Source organism: Leptodactylus fuscus, chromosome 2 (genome assembly GCF_031893055.1).
Source record: "Leptodactylus fuscus isolate aLepFus1 chromosome 2, aLepFus1.hap2, whole genome shotgun sequence".
Lineage (NCBI taxonomy): Eukaryota > Metazoa > Chordata > Amphibia > Anura > Leptodactylidae > Leptodactylus > Leptodactylus fuscus.
This window is the reverse complement of record NC_134266.1, coordinates 263,005,157-263,023,479: the sequence shown is the minus strand read 5'-3', so window position 1 is coordinate 263,023,479 and position 18,323 is coordinate 263,005,157. Positions and strand designations below refer to the sequence as shown.

The following is an 18,323-nucleotide window of genomic DNA, read 5'->3' as shown; positions in this document are numbered from 1 at the left end:
GTTATACAATGAATGCCTTCTACACTTGAACTGAGCTCAATGTTTGCATGTGTGTGTGTGTATGGGGGGAGGGGTTCTGACAGTAGAGGGATAGCTTTAAAGGCATTACAGCAATGCCTTTAAAGACATCTCACGGACTAGGCATACAGGAAATGGGGGTAGGTAAGAAGTTGCACCATGCACCAAAATATTGGCACAAGCCAACTCATAGTGGTGTAAACTTAGACCAGGCAGGTTTAACATGCGCCAGACTGATCAAGTGTCTGACCCTGGATGATAAGTCTGACTCATTGTTACACTGTCTAGCCTAAGTTTACTCTGTTAACACTTATCCTTTACAAGGTAATCCCACCCACAGGAAGCCCTGTCAGCATAGAAACAAAGGTGCAGCACAGGACTGTGCAATATGTATAGGGTAGACCGATGGCTCAGTGGTTAGCAAAGTTGCCTTGCAACGCTGGAGTCCTGAGTTCAAATCCCGCCAACGACAACATGTATGTGTGCTCTCCCCATGTTTGCATGTGTATACAATGAGCAGTGATGTAATTGCAACTGACATGAGGTATACAATGAATGCCTTCTACACTTGAACTGAGCTCAATGTATGCAGATGTGTGTTTTTTAATGTGATGACCTCTCTTATTCCCTATGAGGGTTATTTAATGTATGTCTTTTTGGAATATGCAAACATGGGAAGAACATACATCTACAAACTCCTTGCAGATGTTGTTGTTTTTTTTTTTTTGCCCTTGGCGGGTTTTGAACACCAGGACCCCAGCACTGCAAGGCTACAGTGCTAACCACTGAGCCACCGTGTGGCCCCTCCCTATAAGAGTTTTTACCTTTGATCTAAGCTCGGATATATATGTCGATCACTTGAGGGTTTCAGTTTTATAATACAGGGAGTCTGTCAGGCCCAGAATGTCGCCAAAACCAATTCTATTACTGTCTTTTAATAGGAGCAGAAACATACCTGTGTGGCCACAAACCGATAAAGCAATACAGAGGCCATTTTCTTTTTATGAATATGTAAATCAGCCTGAAAGTGCACTGGGGGCGGGGTCTGATTTACCTACAGACAGCCATGACACAGGCCGAGGTGGAAAATGTCAGTCTTAGCTATAGAGGCAGTGTTAGGTAGCTGTACCAAAGGAAAGCCAGAGCACTTGCAGCTGTCTGTAGGAAAGCCTAGCAAATAAATCCCTCCCCCAGTGCACTTGCAGGCTTATTTGTATATCCATAAAAGGCTGGTTATTTCCATATTTCATTGGTTTGTGACTGCAGAGGTTTGCTTCTGCTCCTATGACTTGCATGCACTGAACAAATACATACCCTTATGTATGGGAGGTCACACAACACATCTCTTATGTCTACTGCTCCCTGGCTCTCCCTCTCTACCTCAGTAGGGATCATGTTTAACATGCTGGACAGCAGTGTCTAGTGCGCAACATTACAGAACAGCGAGTATGTAGCCGATCTGTGTTGTGTGTTAAAGAAGATCTTACATGTGCTGGGAGATGGACAGTATGATATACCTCTAGAAAGTACAAGTCTATGGAAGGGTACTGTCAGAGCGGGGGCGTTGCTCACACACCAGCAATGAAGCTGAGCAGTAAGGCCCACCTTTCTGACAGTGGAGGGATACTTGTGCCGAAACGAACGGCACCGATATCTCTACCCCACCATGTGTGAGAAGGGAGAGGAATCCTGGGAACTGTAGTCCTTTGCAAAGTAATCCCACTCATAGCAAGCCTTGGTAGCTTCAGGACTGTGCACAATGGTATAGGGCAGCACTATATAATCCAGACAAGGACAACATTTGCAAGGAGTTTGTATATTCTCCCTATGTTTGTGCGAATTTCTTGCAGAATGCCAAAAATATACTGATGGGTAAATTGACTCAGTGTAAAACAACTGACCCTTGTGAGTGTTGGGGATGAGCGCCTGTACGACAGTCACTCCACAACACTCCCTGCAATCGATTCCCCGTGAGAAAAGCCAATTACAAATGTTTGTCATAATTAGGTAACCTTGCAATTTTTTTTTTTTCCCCTTAAAGATTTTTCTGGCTCTTTTCTCCCATTACACCCGGAGTGCACACTTAATGAACCAAATGTGAGCGGTCAGGAGGATCCGTCCTATGGAAGTTCTGCTCTAGCACAAGATCGGGGGAATCCTTTCCAACTTGGCGTCTCACAGTCTTTCAGCGCTTCTCTCCAACGTGCCGGTCACAGATCTTTCGCCAGTCAGCCCTCATCTACCCTCCCGACAAGTGCCGCAGAGGAGAGCGGATCCTTCCATGAACTCGTGGCCGCACAAATGACCGTAAACAATTCCAACCTATCTGAACATCCGATCTCAGAGTCCTTGGGAGGGAACAGCTTTAGAAACGTTCACTTCGAGGAGCTGCCGGCCGTACAGGAGCATCAACATGGAGAATTCGGAGATCCTGAGGAAGGCTCCAGCCAACCTGCTCTACAGTCACCAGACCAGACCCCCGTCTCTTACTCCAGATCCTCTCTTCAGTCCTTGTCTAGCCTGACTATTGGCTCTTCAGCCAGTTCTTTGCCAAGCTTTGTCCGCACCTGGGTAATTTTAGTTTCACTTTTTTTTCTTATAGACTTTTGTTTTGTAGCGATCTTATGAGCACCGTTTCAGCTCCGCAGGTCACGTGACATCATGTTTATTGGTCACATGGTCTGATTGCAGCTTCGTCCCTTATAAGTGAATGGGGCTGAGCTGTAATACCAAGCCTGGCACTGTACAAAGTAGCGAAGAAGCTGCAGCGCTCACCCAAAGGCAGATCTCTCTGGTCCCGGCTGTCGGACCGCCATCAATCTGATATAGACCACTTACCCTAAGGATAGGTCAGCGGTATCTTAGTCCTCGGGAACAGAATTTACTCTAGTTTGTTTCCTAGGACTCTGAGTCGATGCGGGGAATCCTGGAAGAACCAGATCTGACTCTGCTGAGCCTGAATGACAGCAGCATTGTGTGCTCCGAGCCGCCTGCAACACAGACCGCAGATCGCCAAGATGGCGACACGTCCCAGGTAATCCGTTACAACCGATCGTCAAGCGTCTTCTAATAAGACAATCTTTATCTTGCCCCCTTCCAGGTTAGATTTATGCAGTTAACTAGCGTAAATGATATCTGACCTATATACCTGCTCGTAGCCACCTATATCTCCGTGCAGGTTCACGGCCCTATCAGAGAATACTCCTGATCTGACAAGCATGCCCTGTCGTCAATGAGGTGCTTCCTCTAGAGGCGCCGGGGATATGAGGACTGGATACGAGGAGTCCTGCAGTGTACGTCACATGGTCTTTTTCAGTCCTTCGGATGGACTAAGGAATCATGTGACTCGTCTTTCCAACACCTGTTTGGTACTTGTTTAGTGGACATGAAAGCACCTCTGTAGCCGTGTGTTGCAGTAACATGTTCACTGAAGGGGTTGTTCCATTAAGGACAGTTATTCTTTATCCCGGGGATAGGGGATAAGTCTTAGATTGCTGCAGGTGCAACTCACAAGTCCCCGATGATCAGGAGAATGGAGGACAAACTTCTCCATTCCGTCTCCTTGTGAATGGAGCGCCAGTGTTCTTGCGTGACCAATGCTTCATGCTCCCGATCACTGGGGCACGTTTACTGGAACAGGCAAACTATGGGCAGAGCCTGAATGCTGCGCTCACAGAATCACGGACACGTCTGCGAGATAATGTCAGATGTCCAAAGTATATGACCTTACATTACAGCTCACCGACAAGCAGGGACTTCTGTCGAGTCCTTGAAGGGCTTCTTATAATTAGGATATAATGTCTGTCCCCCTTCTCTTCACAGGGCACCTCCTTTCATCCTCTTCAACCAGAGGTGGACGCTTCAGGCCTTCACGTAGCTGACCAGTCTTCAGTAGGCATGTCGGGGTCGCAGCACTTTGCAGGTAATTTGAGCTGTGCAGTATGTGGATGAGCAGAGGTCACTTTTAACTCCTTCCTAGTCTGCACCGTTTCGTCACACTGAGCATATAGTGAACGTTCAGCACCGTAATGGCTTCTGTGACATTGCAGAGACCTACTAACTGGTTCTGGCTGTCGGAGAGAATTCAGATTCCAGTATCAAGATGGTGACAGAGGGAGCCCATTCTCTTGTCATCTTTGGCTCCCCACAACAAGATTGCAAGGTTCTTTGGCATTGCCATAACGGCGAGGAGACCTATATACAGCCTCATAGCGGTCATGTTCAGAATGATTATTAGGAACGGGACTCAATACACATTTGCAGTAATGTACCATATACCGCAATACAGAAGTGTTGCAGTATATTGTTTACGGGATCAAGTAACTCAACTTAAACTTCATGCTTGATGGCGGAGCTAGGGATAAGTCCTCCTTCTATGAATGGAAGAACCATTGTCAGTGACTGATATCGTCCTATAATCTGACGTTATGTCCTTCTTTAGAAATGAGCCTTGAATTCACATCCACTCCGGCAAGCCTGCAGGAAGCCTTCCTGAGGAAAAAGAGACACCTCATGGAGAAATCCTCAAAAAGAATCCAAGAGATTAAGAAGAAAGACAGAGTCTCCAAGCAAGAGAGCCGGGCAGGTAACCTAACAGATGTGTCCGGCACCCAGGCTGAGCAGCAGCGGCCCGGCTATGGTGAGTAGTTCTTCACCAGGTCACCTTTATGTGTGCGGTACACTTCATCTCAAAACATGTACTAAAATGGGAGTCTTACCGGAAGGGAATGTGTCACCAATATATAACCTATTAGTTGCATCATGTTTTTCCATTAAGAAATTTAGGTGACTTTTTTATTTTATTTTCTTTTATTTTTATTTTTCCATGAAAAAAAAAAATCCTAAAAATCTTACAATTCCAACTCTTGCCACTAAGCCTAAAATAATGGACCATGGGCCATAGAGGCAGACTGAGCAGACTTTTATGGAGTCTACAGTTTTCTAGACCTACTGTGTGACCTGGGTAGAAGTCATTGGTGGATTCTCTGCCTTCTCTACATCGCTGTGATCAGCAGTGTGCTGTAAATGAAGTGACTGCTGCAAAGAAATCCCCTTTAAAAAAAAAACAAAAAACACATCATCCGGTCTGGATGTCAGCAGTGATGTCACCTTAGTGCCAGGTGACCGCTGCAGCCAATAACAGGCCTCAGTGGAGGGGTCTGCGAACGACTGCAGTGGTCACCTGGCACTAAAGTGACATCACTGCTGACATCGACCTGTAAAAAGAAGCTGCCACTGGAAATGAAAGACTGGCGACAGGCGAGTGCCTCATTTATTAATTTATTTCCATTATTTCTCAGAACCGGCCCCTCCTGATGGAGGACAGCTAAAGAAAGTGGTTGAGGTCCGAGTGTGCACCCCAGAAGACCGCAAGCTCTCTGAAGTAGAGATGCACCAGCGCACTATACGGTAACTTGTTGTCAATTAGTGCTGAATAGCGACGAGCGAGTACTATTCGAAAAGGCAGTTCCGAATAGCACGCTCCCATAGGAATCAATGGACGCAGCTGGGGCTGTCCCTGCGCGCCGGCCGCTCCCATTCATTCCTATGGGAGAGTGCTATTCGGAACTGCCGTTTCGAATAGTACTCACTCATCTCTAGTGCTGAATATTAAGTGCGATTTATTCCATTTGTTGTTATAGACACGCCCCACGAACAGCTTGGAAAACTCCTAATGGCAATTTATTCATACATTTCCAGGAGGTGTATGAGAGGGGCGGCAGAGCATTGATTGTTAGTAGAGATGAGCGAACACTAAAATGATCGAGGTTCGAAATTCGATTCGAACAGCCGCTCAATGTTCGTGTGTTCGAATGGGTTTCGAACCCCATTATAGTCTATGGGGAACAGATACTCGTTAAGGGGGAAACCCAAATCCGTGTCTGGAGGGTCACCAAGTCCACTATGACACCCCAGGAAATGATGCCAACACCTCTGGAATGACACTGGGACAGCAGGGGAAGCATGTCTGGGGGCATCTAACACACCAAAGACCCTCTATTACCCCAACATCACAGCCTAACAACTACACACTTTACACACTCAATACCACCTCTCTGACAGTAGGAAAACACCTTGAAACATGTGTATTTGGCACTTGCAGTGAGGAGAGCTTGTCACCAGCAGTGAATTTGGCCCTTGTAGTAAGTTGAGGTTGGCACCAACATTTGTTTTGAAAATCAGGGTGGATTGAGCCTCTAACCAGCAGAGTTTGGGCAAATTCATGGTGGAGGGAGCCTCTAAAAACCCCAGTTTGGACCAATTCATGGTGGAGGGAGCCTCTAACCAGCCCAGTTTGGGCAAATTCATGGTGGAGGGAGCCTCTAACCAGCCCAGTTTGGGCAAATTCATGGTGGAGGGAGCCTCTAAAAAACCCAGTTTGGACCAATTCATGGTGGAGGGAGCCTCTAACCAGCCCAGTTTGGGCAAATTCATGGTGGAGGGAGCCTCTAAACAGCCCAGTTTGGACCAATTCATGGTGGAGGGAGCCTCTAACCAGCCCAGTTTGGACCAATTAATGGTGGAGGGAGCCTCTAAACAGCCAAGTTTTGGGAAATTCATGGTGGAGGGAGCCTCTAACCAGCCCAGTTTGGACCAATTCATGGTGGAGGGAGCCTCTAACCAGCCCAGTTTGGGCAAATTCATGGTGGAGGGAGCCTCTAAAAAACCCAGCTTGGACCAATTCATGGTGGAGGGAGCCTCTAACCAGCCCAGTTTGGGCAAATTCATGGTGGAGGGAGCCTCTAAACAGCCCAGTTTGGGCAAATTCATGGTGGAGGGAGCCTCTAAAAAACCCAGTTTGGACCAATTCATGGTGGAGGGAGCCTCTAAACAGCCCAGTTTGGGCCAATTCATGGTGGAGGGAGCCTCTAAAAACCCCAATTTGGACCAATTCATGGTGGAGGGAGCCTCTAAACAGCCCAGTTTGGGCAAATTCATGGTGGAGGGAGCCTCTAACCAGCCCAGTTTGGGCAAATTCATGGTGGAGGGAGCCTCTAAACAGCCCAGTTTGGACCAATTAATGGTGGAGGGAGCCTCTAACCAGCCCAGTTTGGACCAATTCATGGTGGAGGGAGCCTCTAACCAGCCCAGTTTGGGCAAATTCATGGTGGAGGGAGCCTCTAAAAAACCCAGTTTGGACCAATTCATGGTGGAGGGAGCCTCTAAACAGCCCAGTTTGGGCCAATTCATGGTGGAGGGAGCCTCTAAAAACCCCAATTTGGACCAATTCATGGTGGAGGGAGCCTCTAAACAGCCCAGTTTGGGCAAATTCATGGTGGAGGGAGCCTCTAAACAGCCAAGTTTTGGGAAATTCATGGTGGAGGGAGCCTCTAACCAGCCCAGTTTGGACCAATTAATGGTGGAGGGAGCCTCTAAACAGCCAAGTTTTGGGAAATTCATGGTGGAGGGAGCCTCTAACCAGCCCAGTTTGGACCAATTCATGGTGGAGGGAGCCTCTAACCAGCCCAGTTTGGGCAAATTCATGGTGGAGGGAGCCTCTAAAAAACCCAGCTTGGACCAATTCATGGTGGAGGGAGCCTCTAACCAGCCCAGTTTGGGCAAATTCATGGTGGAGGGAGCCTCTAAAAAACCCAGTTTGGACCAATTCATGGTGGAGGGAGCCTCTAAACAGCCCAGTTTGGGCAAATTCATGGTGGAGGGAGCCTCTAACCAGCCCAGTTTGGGCAAATTCATGGTGGAGGGAGCCTCTAAACAGCCCAGTTTGGACCAATTAATGGTGGAGGGAGCCTCTAACCAGCCCAGTTTGGACCAATTCATGGTGGAGGGAGCCTCTAACCAGCCCAGTTTGGGCAAATTCATGGTGGAGGGAGCCTCTAAAAAACCCAGTTTGGACCAATTCATGGTGGAGGGAGCCTCTAAACAGCCCAGTTTGGGCCAATTCATGGTGGAGGGAGCCTCTAAAAACCCCAATTTGGACCAATTCATGGTGGAGGGAGCCTCTAAACAGCCCAGTTTGGGCAAATTCATGGTGGAGGGAGCCTCTAAACAGCCCAGTTTGGGCAAATTCATGGTGGAGGGAGCCTCTAAAAAACCCAGTTTGGACCAATTCATGGTGGAGGGAGCCTCTAAACAGCCCAGTTTGGGCAAATTCATGGTGGAGGGAGCCTCTAACCAGCCCAGTTTGGGCAAATTCATGGTGGAGGGAGCCTCTAAACAGCCCAGTTTGGACCAATTAATGGTGGAGGGAGCCTCTAACCAGCCCAGTTTGGACCAATTCATGGTGGAGGGAGCCTCTAACCAGCCCAGTTTGGGCAAATTCATGGTGGAGGGAGCCTCTAAAAAACCCAGTTTGGACCAATTCATGGTGGAGGGAGCCTCTAACCAGCCCAGTTTGGGCAAATTCATGGTGGAGGGAGCCTCTAAAAAACCCAGTTTGGACCAATTCATGGTGGAGGGAGCCTCTAACCAGCCCAGTTTGGACCAATTAATGGTGGAGGGAGCCTCTAAACAGCCAAGTTTTGGGAAATTCATGGTGGAGGGAGCCTCTAACCAGCCCAGTTTGGACCAATTAATGGTGGAGGGAGCCTCTAACCAGCCCAGTTTGGACCAATTCATGGTGGAGGGAGCCTCTAACCAGCCCAGTTTGGGCAAATTCATGGTGGAGGGAGCCTCTAACCAGCCCAGTTTGGACCAATTCATGGTGGAGGGAGCCTCTAACCAGCCCAGTTTGGGCAAATTCATGGTGGAGGGAGCCTCTAAAAAACCCAGTTTGGACCAATTCATGGTGGAGGGAGCCTCTAACCAGCCCAGTTTGGGCAAATTCATGGTGGAGGGAGCCTCTAAAAAACCCAGTTTGGACCAATTAATGGTGGAGGGAGCCTCTAACCAGCCCAGTTTGGACCAATTCATGGTGGAGGGAGCCTCTAACCAGCCCAGTTTGGGCAAATTCATGGTGGAGGGAGCCTCTAAAAAACCCAGTTTGGACCAATTCATGGTGGAGGGAGCCTCTAACCAGCCCAGTTTGGGCAAATTCATGGTGGAGGGAGCCTCTAAAAAACCCAGTTTGGACCAATTCATGGTGGAGGGAGCCTCTAACCAGCCCAGTTTGGGCAAATTCATGGTGGAGGGAGCCTCTAAAAAACCCAGTTTGGACCAATTCATGGTGGAGGGAGCCTCTAACCAGCCCAGTTTGGACCAATTAATGGTGGAGGGAGCCTCTAAACAGCCAAGTTTTGGAAAATTCATGGTGGAGGGAGCCCCTAAAAACCCCAGTTTGGACCAATTCATGGTGGAGGGAGCCTCTAAACAGCCCAGTTTGGGCAAATTCATGGTGGAGGGAGCCTCTAACCAGCCCAGTTTGGGCAAATTCATGGTGGAGGGAGCCTCTAAACAGCCCAGTTTGGACCAATTAATGGTGGAGGGAGCCTCTAACCAGCCCAGTTTGGACCAATTCATGGTGGAGGGAGCCTCTAACCAGCCCAGTTTGGGCAAATTCATGGTGGAGGGAGCCTCTAAAAAACCCAGTTTGGACCAATTCATGGTGGAGGGAGCCTCTAACCAGCCCAGTTTGGACCAATTCATGGTGGAGGGAGCCTCTAACCAGCAGAGTTGGTGGAAATCAGGGTGGAGGGAGCCTCTAACCAGCAGAGTTGGGGGAAATCAGGGTGGAGGGAGCCTCTAACCAGCAGAGTTGGGGGAAATCAGGGTGGAGGGAGCCTAGTATTAGCAGAATTGTGCAACGCTTATGGTGGATGAGTATGAGGATGCGGAGGAATTGGAGAGGTTGAGTACAGACATGGAGTTTCATGTTGGGGTGCTTTACACAGGTGGGCCCAAAAATGAAGGCTCTATCCAGTGGTGGTTCATTTTTATCAAAGTGAGCCGGTCGGCACTCTCAGCTGACAGACGGGTGCGCTTGTCAGTGATGATGCCACCGGCTGCACTGAACACCCTCTCAGATAGGACGCTGGCGGCAGGACAGGACAGCACCTCCAAGGCATATAGGGCAAGTTCAAGCCACAGGTCCAACTTCGACACCCAATACGTGTAGGGCGCAGAGGGGTCGGAGAGGACAGGGCTGTGGTCGGAAAGGTATTCCCGCAACATGCGCCTATACTTCTCACGCCTGGTGACACTAGGACCCTCCGTGGCGGCACTTTGGCGAGGGGGTGCCATCAAGGTGTCCCAGACCTTAGACAGTGTGCCCCTCGTTTGTGTGGACCGGTGAGAACTTGGTTGCCTACTGGAGGAACTGCCCTCCCTGCCGCCAACGTCACATGCTGGAAACATCTCCATCATATTCTGCACCAATTGCCTGTGGCAAGCATTGATGCGATTGGCCCTCCCCTCTACCGGAATAAAAGACGAGATGTTGTTTTTATACCGGGGTTCAAGGATAGCAAAGATCCAGTACTGGTTGTCCTCCATGATTTTGACAATACGCTTGTCGGTTGTAAAGCACCCCAACATGAACTCAGCCATGTCTGCCACAGTGTTAGTTGGCATGACTCCTCTGGCCCCACCGGAAAGTTCAATCTCCATTTCCTCCTCATCCTCCATGTCTACCCATCCGCGCTGCAACAATGGGACGATTCGAAGTTGCCCGGAAGCCTCCTGTATCACCATCACATCATCGGACAACTCTTCTTCCTCCTCCTCCTCCTCCTCCTCCATTAAACGCAGTGAAGCGGACAGATGTGTGGACCTACTCTCCAGCTGTGACGGATCGGATGCTATCCCTAACTCCTCTGTGTGATCTGAGTTATTCCTGATGTCAATCAGGGATTCTCTCAGAACACACAAGAGCGGGATTGTAAGGCTCACCATCGCATCCTCAGAGCTCACCCTCCTTGTGGACTCCTCAAAGACCCGTAGGATGTCACAAAGGTCTCTCATCCATGGCCACTCATGGATGTGAAACTGAGGCAGCTGACTTTGTGGCACCCTAGGGTTTTGTAGCTGGTATTCCATCAAAGGTCTCTGCTGCTCAACCACTCTATTCAACATCTGAAACGTTGAGTTCCAGCGTGTGGGGACGTCGCACAAAAGCCGGTGTTGTGGCACATGCAGGCGTTGCTGGAGAGATTTTAAGCTAGCAGCGGCTACTGTCGACTTGCGAAAGTGGGCGCACATGCGCCGCACTTTCACCAGTAGCTCTGGAACATTGGGGTAGCTCTTTAGGAAACGTTGCACCACTAGGTTGAAGACGTGGGCCAGGCATGGAACATGTTGGAGTCCGGCAAGCTCCAGAGCTGCTACCAGGTTCCGGCCGTTATCACAAACGACCATGCCTGGGCCCAGGTGCAGCGGCTCAAACCATATTGCCGTCTCATCGAGGAGGGCATCCCTCACCTCGGAGGCAGTGTGCTGTCTGTCCCCCAAGCTGATCAGCTTCAGCACAGCCTGCTGACGTCTACCAACGCCAGTGCTGCAACGTTTCCAACTCGTAGCTGGGGTCAATCTAACAGCGGAGGAGGAGGCGGTGGCGGAGGAGGAGGCGGTGGCGGAGGAGGAGGCGGTAGAGGAGGAGGAGGAGGGGGGTGTTCTTCTCGTGTCCCTGCCAGGAATGTTAGGCGGGGAGACGAGGTACACCGGGCCAGTTTGGGAAGCAGTCCCAGCCTCAACTACATTCACCCAGTGTGCCGTCAGTGAAATGTAGCGTCCCTGTCCGCATGCACTTGTCCACGCGTCGGTGGTCAAGTGGACCTTTGTACAAAGCGCGGAACTAAGGGCCCGCCTGATGTTGAGTGACACGTGCTGGTGCAAGGCGGGGACGGCACACCGGGAGAAGTAGTGACGGCTAGGGACGGCATAGCGAGGTGCCACAGTTGCCATCAGGTCCAGGAAGGCGGGAGTTTCAACAAGCCGGAACGCCAACATCTCCTGGGCCAGCAGTTTAGCGATGTTGGCGTTCAAGGCTTGCGCGTGTGGGTGGTTAGCAGTGTATTTCTGCCGCCGCTCCAATGTCTGAGAGATGGTGGGTTGTTGTAAAGAAGCGCCTGATGGTGCCTTTGATGGTGCAGGAGAAGGAGATAAGACAGGAACAGGGGAGGATGAGGGAGAAGTCAACAAAGTGGCGGAGGCAGATGAAGTGGTGTCCTGGCTCGTCCTCTGGAGTGCATCGCCAGCACAGTCAGCAGTGGCAGAGGCAGTGGCAGAGGCAGTGGCAGTGGCGTGAACGGCAGGCGGCCTTTGTCCTGCCGTTGCTGCCTGCCACTGATTCCAGTGCTTGGATTCCAAATGACGGCGCATTGAAGTGGTGGACAGGTTGCTCTTCTCAGAGCCCCTAATCAATTTCGAGAGGCAAATTGTGCAGACAACACTATATCTGTCCTCGGCGCATTCCTTGAAAAAACTCCACACCTTCGAGAAACGTGCCCTCGAGGTGGGAGTTTTTCGGGACTGGGTACGAACTGGAACATCTTGGGAGATTCCGGGTGTGGCCTGGCTTCGCCTAAGCTGCTGACCTCTGCCTCTGCCTCTAGCTACCCTTTTTGGTGCTGCACCTGCCTCAACATCCACACTACTTTCCCCGCTTGACATCCCCCCTGTCCAGGTCGGGTCAGTGTCCTCATCATCCACCACTTCCTCTTCCAACTCCTGTCTCATCTCCTCCTCCCGCACAATGCGCCGGTCAACTGGATGCCCTGACGGCAACTGCGTCACATCATCGTCGATGAGGGTGGGTTGCTGGTCATCCACCACCAAATCGAACGGAGATGGAGGAGACTCTAGTGTTTGAGCATCTGGACACAGATGCTCCTCTGTTAGGTTCGTGGAATCGTGACGTGGAGAGGCAGGTTGAGGGACAATGAAAGGAGCGGAGAACAGCTCTGGGGAGCAGGGACAGTTTGGGTTATTGTTCTGTAAAGCTTCGGAATTTTGGGAGGAAGGAAGACAAGACTGTTGGGTAATAGGAGGAGAGGAGGCAGAGTCTGACTGGCTGCTGGACAATGTGCTGTAAGCGTTCTCTGACAGCCATTGCAAGACCTGTTCCTGGTTCTCGGGCCTACTAAGGTTTGTACCCTGCAGTTTAGTTAATGTGGCAAGCAACCCTGGCACTGTGGAGTGGCGCAATGCTTGCTGCCCCACAGGAGTAGGCACGGGACGCCCTGTGGCTTCACTGCTACCTTGCTCCCCAGAACCATTCCCCCGACCTCGCCCACGGCCTCGTCCACGTCCCTTTCCGGGAGCCTTGCGCATTTTGAATTCCTAGTTAGAAATTGGCACTATATACCAGTAGTAAAAATTGTGGGTGCACGTAACCCCAATATATTCTTTGAATTACCAGTCAGAAACTGGCACTATATGGCAGTAGCAAGAAATGAGGGTATTTATAACCCCAATATATTCTTTGAATTCCCAGTCAGACAATGGCACTGTATACCAGTAGTAAAAATAGTGGGTGTATATAGCCCCAATTCTATTGCTAGGGGACTTGCAGGGTATTTCTGGGGTGAAGGTGGGGGGGCACACCGTTGGAACGGGTATCGGGGGTATATATCGGGTATACGGGAATACACTGACAGTGTATTCCATTCAGGATCCTGGGAAAGCTGGGTTGCGGCGATTGAGCCCGTCAGTGCCACGTTACACTGACAAGCTTCTCCCTGGAATTTAGCTCTTATAAGAGCTGTTGGTTGTCTTCTCCTTCCTATCCTAGCCTGTCCCTGCCTACCCAGAATCTAACCCCTAGCTAACTGGATGGAAACCTCCGTCCCCGGTGAATTGCAAGCTCAGAATGACGCGAAGCTGGGCGGCGCTGTTCTTTTAAATTAGAGGTCACATGTTTTCGGCAGCCAATGGGTTTTGCCTACTTTTTTCAACGTCACCGGTGTCGTAGTTCCTGTCCCACCTACCCTGCGCTGTTATTGGAGCAAAAAAGGCGCCAGGGAAGGTGGGAGGGGAATCGAGTAATGGCGCACTTTACCACGCGGTGTTCGATTCGATTCGAACATGCCGAACAGCCTAATATCCGATCGAACATGAGTTCGATAGAACACTGTTCGCTCATCTCTAATTGTTAGGACTTGTTATTTCATGAATATGAAACCTGATGGACCCGATACCCATATACAGTAATGTACTATATACCGCAGTGCAGAAGGATTGCAGTATATTGTACAGGGAATCAAGTGATCCAATAGTCAAATCTCGTAGAAGGTGTCCTTAAAGGGATGAGGAGATCAGAGACTGGATTTTCTAGGGGGCATGGAGCATGTAAAATGTATGCTGTACATGTGCTATGTGCTAGTTCATACTCTGCATGTATTTGCCCACCTGCAGGCTATATAATCAGCTCGATGAAGTGAAGACACGCAGAGAAGAGAAGATGCGACAGGAGACGTACGCAAAGAACCGCGAGAAGGCCAAAGAGTTTAAGAAGGTAAAGCCTGTATTAGGGTTCACATTTCCATTCCCAATTTCTGTAAGTAGTTGACCTCTTCATATGGTTTAAAGGGATCCAATCATTTTTTTCTGACTAACACGTAGGTATAGCCTTAAGAAAGGCTTTTCTTCTCCTACCTTTAGATGTCTTCTCCGCGCCGCCGTTTGGTAGAAATCCGTGTCTTCTTCGGTATGCTAATGAGTTCTCTCGCAGCACTGGGGGTGGTCCTCAGCGCCGACACAGCACTGGGGGCGTCCCCAGTGCTGCGAGAGAACTCTCCAGCGACGCCTCCATCTTCTTCTGGAACGCCCTCTCCCTGTGTCTTCTTCCATCCTAGGTTTCAATCTTCCAGGCTTCGGGCAGAGCAGACTGCTCATGCCCACGGCAAACAAGAAAATGGCCGCTTACACAGTAAGCTGTGTGAGTGGCCATTTTCTTGTGGCTGTGGGCATGCGCAGATGGCTCTGCCTGAGGCCCGATAACAGAGCCGACTGCACATGCCTAGAAGATTGAACCAGTGTATGTGTGCAGCCAGAAGGCCCATAGAGCAGAGCGGTGTTGGTCATGTGACTGAGGGTCAGAGCGTCACCGGAATGAGACTTCCGCCTCTTCTCTCTGCAAAGCTGACCATTAGGGTGTTGGGGCACTGTCTTCTATGTAGTAAGTGGAGAGAATGTACCATAAAAGATAGATAAATAAAAATCTATCCCCATATAATCCCTTTAAACTCTTTCCCTTAAAGGAACACTCCAGGCAGAACTAATAGACTCTTATGCTGAGTGCAAAACAAATTTCTTGTGTCACGCACCAACCCTCAAGCTTAAGCCTAGGTATATGTATATCAGTATTGCCTGGAGTGTTCCTTTAAGGTTTACTGCCCCTTTAATTATGACAGCCATTCTTATCTATACTGAAATGACTCAAGCAGTTGTCACAAGGTTATAATCTCCTTCATTGCCTGATGATAGCTGCCCTGCGGCCATAGACCTGATGTACAAGCTATGTATGTTGTAGGCGCAGGCAAACAAAGCAACCAGCGGTGTCCAACACAAGTCACTGAGGCTGATAATAGAGGCGGAGCCGTGACAACTCCTTGGTCAGCACCTCCATATTGTCGTAGTCACCTGGGCCCTGGAGACTTTCTTGATCCCTCTAATTTGGTAACTTTCTATTATTTGCAGAGAACACTGGAGAAGTTGAGAGCAAAAAGATGAGACATTTGTGGAACTAACGTGTGAACTTCTAAGAAGAAATCTGAGGCCTCCTCCCTGGAGTGACATAAGGAGGCCTTCTCCCTGGAGTGACATAAGGAGGCCTTCTCCCTGGAGTGACATAAGGAGGCCTTCTCCCTGGAGTGACATAAGGAGGCCTCCTCCCTGGAGCGACATAAGGAGGCCTCCTCCCTGGAGCGACATAAGGAGGCCTCTCCTGGCACCCAAGTGCACTTTATGTTAATTTATACTGATGACTAAATGAAGATGAAGAGTCGCTTACAGGCGATGGAGGCGGCCATCTTGGGTTTACAGATCCTATGCACATTTATTTGTCTCCATGGTGACAGACTACGAACAAACCCTGTGTCGTAAGATCCACAGACCCGACACATGCACACGCTCGCAGACATGGAGATATAAGGAAGTATGACTGCAGGATCAGACTACACTGTGTTTGTTTGTAGTCTGTTACCATGGAGACGCACGGAACTCCACCCTATGTTGCGGGTCAGAAGATACAAATATCCTTCAATTACCTAAACCTCACTAATTCTATGGTAGATTTTATATGAACCTATCAGATCCGTCCTGTGTAATGTCACTTTTATATGTGTTTTATGGAAAGACGTTTATATTATGGGATTATTTTATTTATACGGTGTAAAGATTCTGTTACGTTCAATGTCTGGACTATTTTACATTTTTTATTCTCCTTTTAATAAATGGTTTTATACAACTATCGCTCTGTAGTGTTGGCTTTGTAAACTCCTTTAAGAACATCTAGATGTGATATAGGAACCTCTGTCCAGGGGCAGAATTTGGAAGAAGAGGGTGTTAGAATTGGGCTCTCTATAGTTTGTCTGACCCCTGTATAAAGCCATACATCGGGAGAACAAGTGGGGTTGTCGAAGTTGATGTCTATGGAAAAATGAGCAAGCGTAAGAATCTGAGGGACATCAAAGGGGGTTTCTGGCCCCATATGCGTATTTCATGTAGGTGACCGATCCATAGGACGGGAGATCGGTATGTTATCTGTGGAGCGGTAATATGAGTGGACCAGCCGTGTCCACTGTATAGCGCTGGCACCTGGCAGTTCGGCTCCTATACCCTATTACCACTCCCCCCTAATCTGTGCATGATCCGGCTGTCAAGTTTCCCCCCAGATCCCATAGTGTTGACCCCTCCTGTGCATCGGTAATCGGTATGAAATGTGCACGTGGGGCTGGAAATCCCCTTTACCTATAGTAATGTCTAAACATTTGGGTCAGAGACTCGCCCGTATGGCAGGTCTTGTGGGGTAACTTTTTTAAATTTTTATGTAGATAGCCCCATATAGGGATCACAATGTACATTTCTTCCTATCAGTATCTCTTTGTAGAATGGGAGGAAATCCATGCAAACACAGGGAGAACATACAAACTCCTTGCAGATGTTGTCCTTGGCAGGATTCGAACCCAGGACTCCAGCGCTGCAAGGCTGCAGTGCTAACCACTGAGTCACCGTGTCGCCCTTTTGTGAGGTAACTTATGAACTGGTGAGGGCATTCATTGTTCTGGCCTGTTGGAGAATGGATGGCGGACCACTGCAACGGCAGTCACATACAGAACTCAACAGGACCCCGACTAGGATGGGAAATTTCAGAAATAAAATGTCTTGACACTCCTGTTTTTTTATTTGAATTAGGATTACGTATACTCTGAAGGTGTTCCGAAATTCTGATTTTAGCAGACCTAGAGGTACATCCTATGTAACTAAGGTTACATGCCTCGCATGTGATCATATAAATAACAAATTCTGTTGTACATACATTTACATTTGGTAGATGTTATCATGTATTTCCATTCTGGGATATGGTGGTTTTTTAGTATTCATAAGGGGTTAATTTTGTTTTTAAGGGGAGTTCTCAGGCACCACAGATGGCGGTAATTATACCGGAAGGTATTTATAGCCACCTAGAGCAAAGTAAGTTAGGCTACGACTAAGAAGACTATATGTCTTCGAAACGCGTCAGCGAGTCTATGTAAGGAATGGATACACCTAAGAGACGATATGGCTTGTGAACATGTGTGTTTTTTAATACTGGAATAAACGCTACGTTTTACAAGGACCACGGTTGAAAGCTGGAATTTTTTATGTCTTTGGATTTCCTATAATCCATGAAGAAGGTTCCTCGCAACGTATGGGACTTAGGATACAGCAAGGGAATATTCCTGAAATACATTGCTAAGGAAAGGTTATCCATATTGGATCGGTGTTGCTCTGACACCCGACATCTCCGGTCAGAAGTTCTCGGCAGCTGATACAGAGAATGGAGCAGAAAGCAGGCAGCGCTTTTCTCTGCAATGGCTGAACCCTATCACTCCAGCTTAGCTCGAACGAGCAGGGTGCCTTTTTTTCTGCTAGTTGAAAGAATCCGCTCCTGCGGATGGAAAGCAGAATTTGAGGTGGATCCCTCCTTAAATTCAATGTCAAATTCCTATGTGTGAACACCACCTTACAGGGGAAAACGGAGAAAGAAAAAAAGTAATGCTTGAAATTCTCCCCAAAGGTCTATTTTAATCCTTTGGGGACACAATCTAATATAGAGAAATAGAAAAGTCAAAAATAGAAACTTGAAAAAATAAAATGCCAACATCACAGGCTCTACCCCCACCCCTGACAACACAATAGAAAATAAAATACTTTAACGGAGCGGAAAAAAATATATAAATTTTTTTTTTTTTTTTAAAATGCAAAAATTA

The 18,323-nt window shown here is 48.7% G+C and overlaps 1 protein-coding gene across 1 annotated transcript in view; it reads left to right on the top strand.

Moving 5' to 3' along the window:
- The window catches only part of CEP295 (centrosomal protein 295), a 36,966-nt gene extending 21,275 nt beyond the window's left edge, over positions 1 to 15,691 (top strand). Inside the window, exons 22-28 of the mRNA XM_075266160.1 lie at positions 2,060 to 2,589; positions 2,921 to 3,052; positions 3,841 to 3,940; positions 4,460 to 4,657; positions 5,319 to 5,427; positions 14,266 to 14,365; positions 15,550 to 15,691. Coding sequence (XP_075122261.1) covers positions 2,060 to 2,589; positions 2,921 to 3,052; positions 3,841 to 3,940; positions 4,460 to 4,657; positions 5,319 to 5,427; positions 14,266 to 14,365; positions 15,550 to 15,582 — 1,202 coding nt within the window. The 3' untranslated portion in view covers positions 15,583 to 15,691. The remainder of the gene's footprint in view (positions 1 to 2,059; positions 2,590 to 2,920; positions 3,053 to 3,840; positions 3,941 to 4,459; positions 4,658 to 5,318; positions 5,428 to 14,265; positions 14,366 to 15,549) is intronic.
- Positions 15,692 to 18,323: the final 2,632 nt, after the last annotated feature.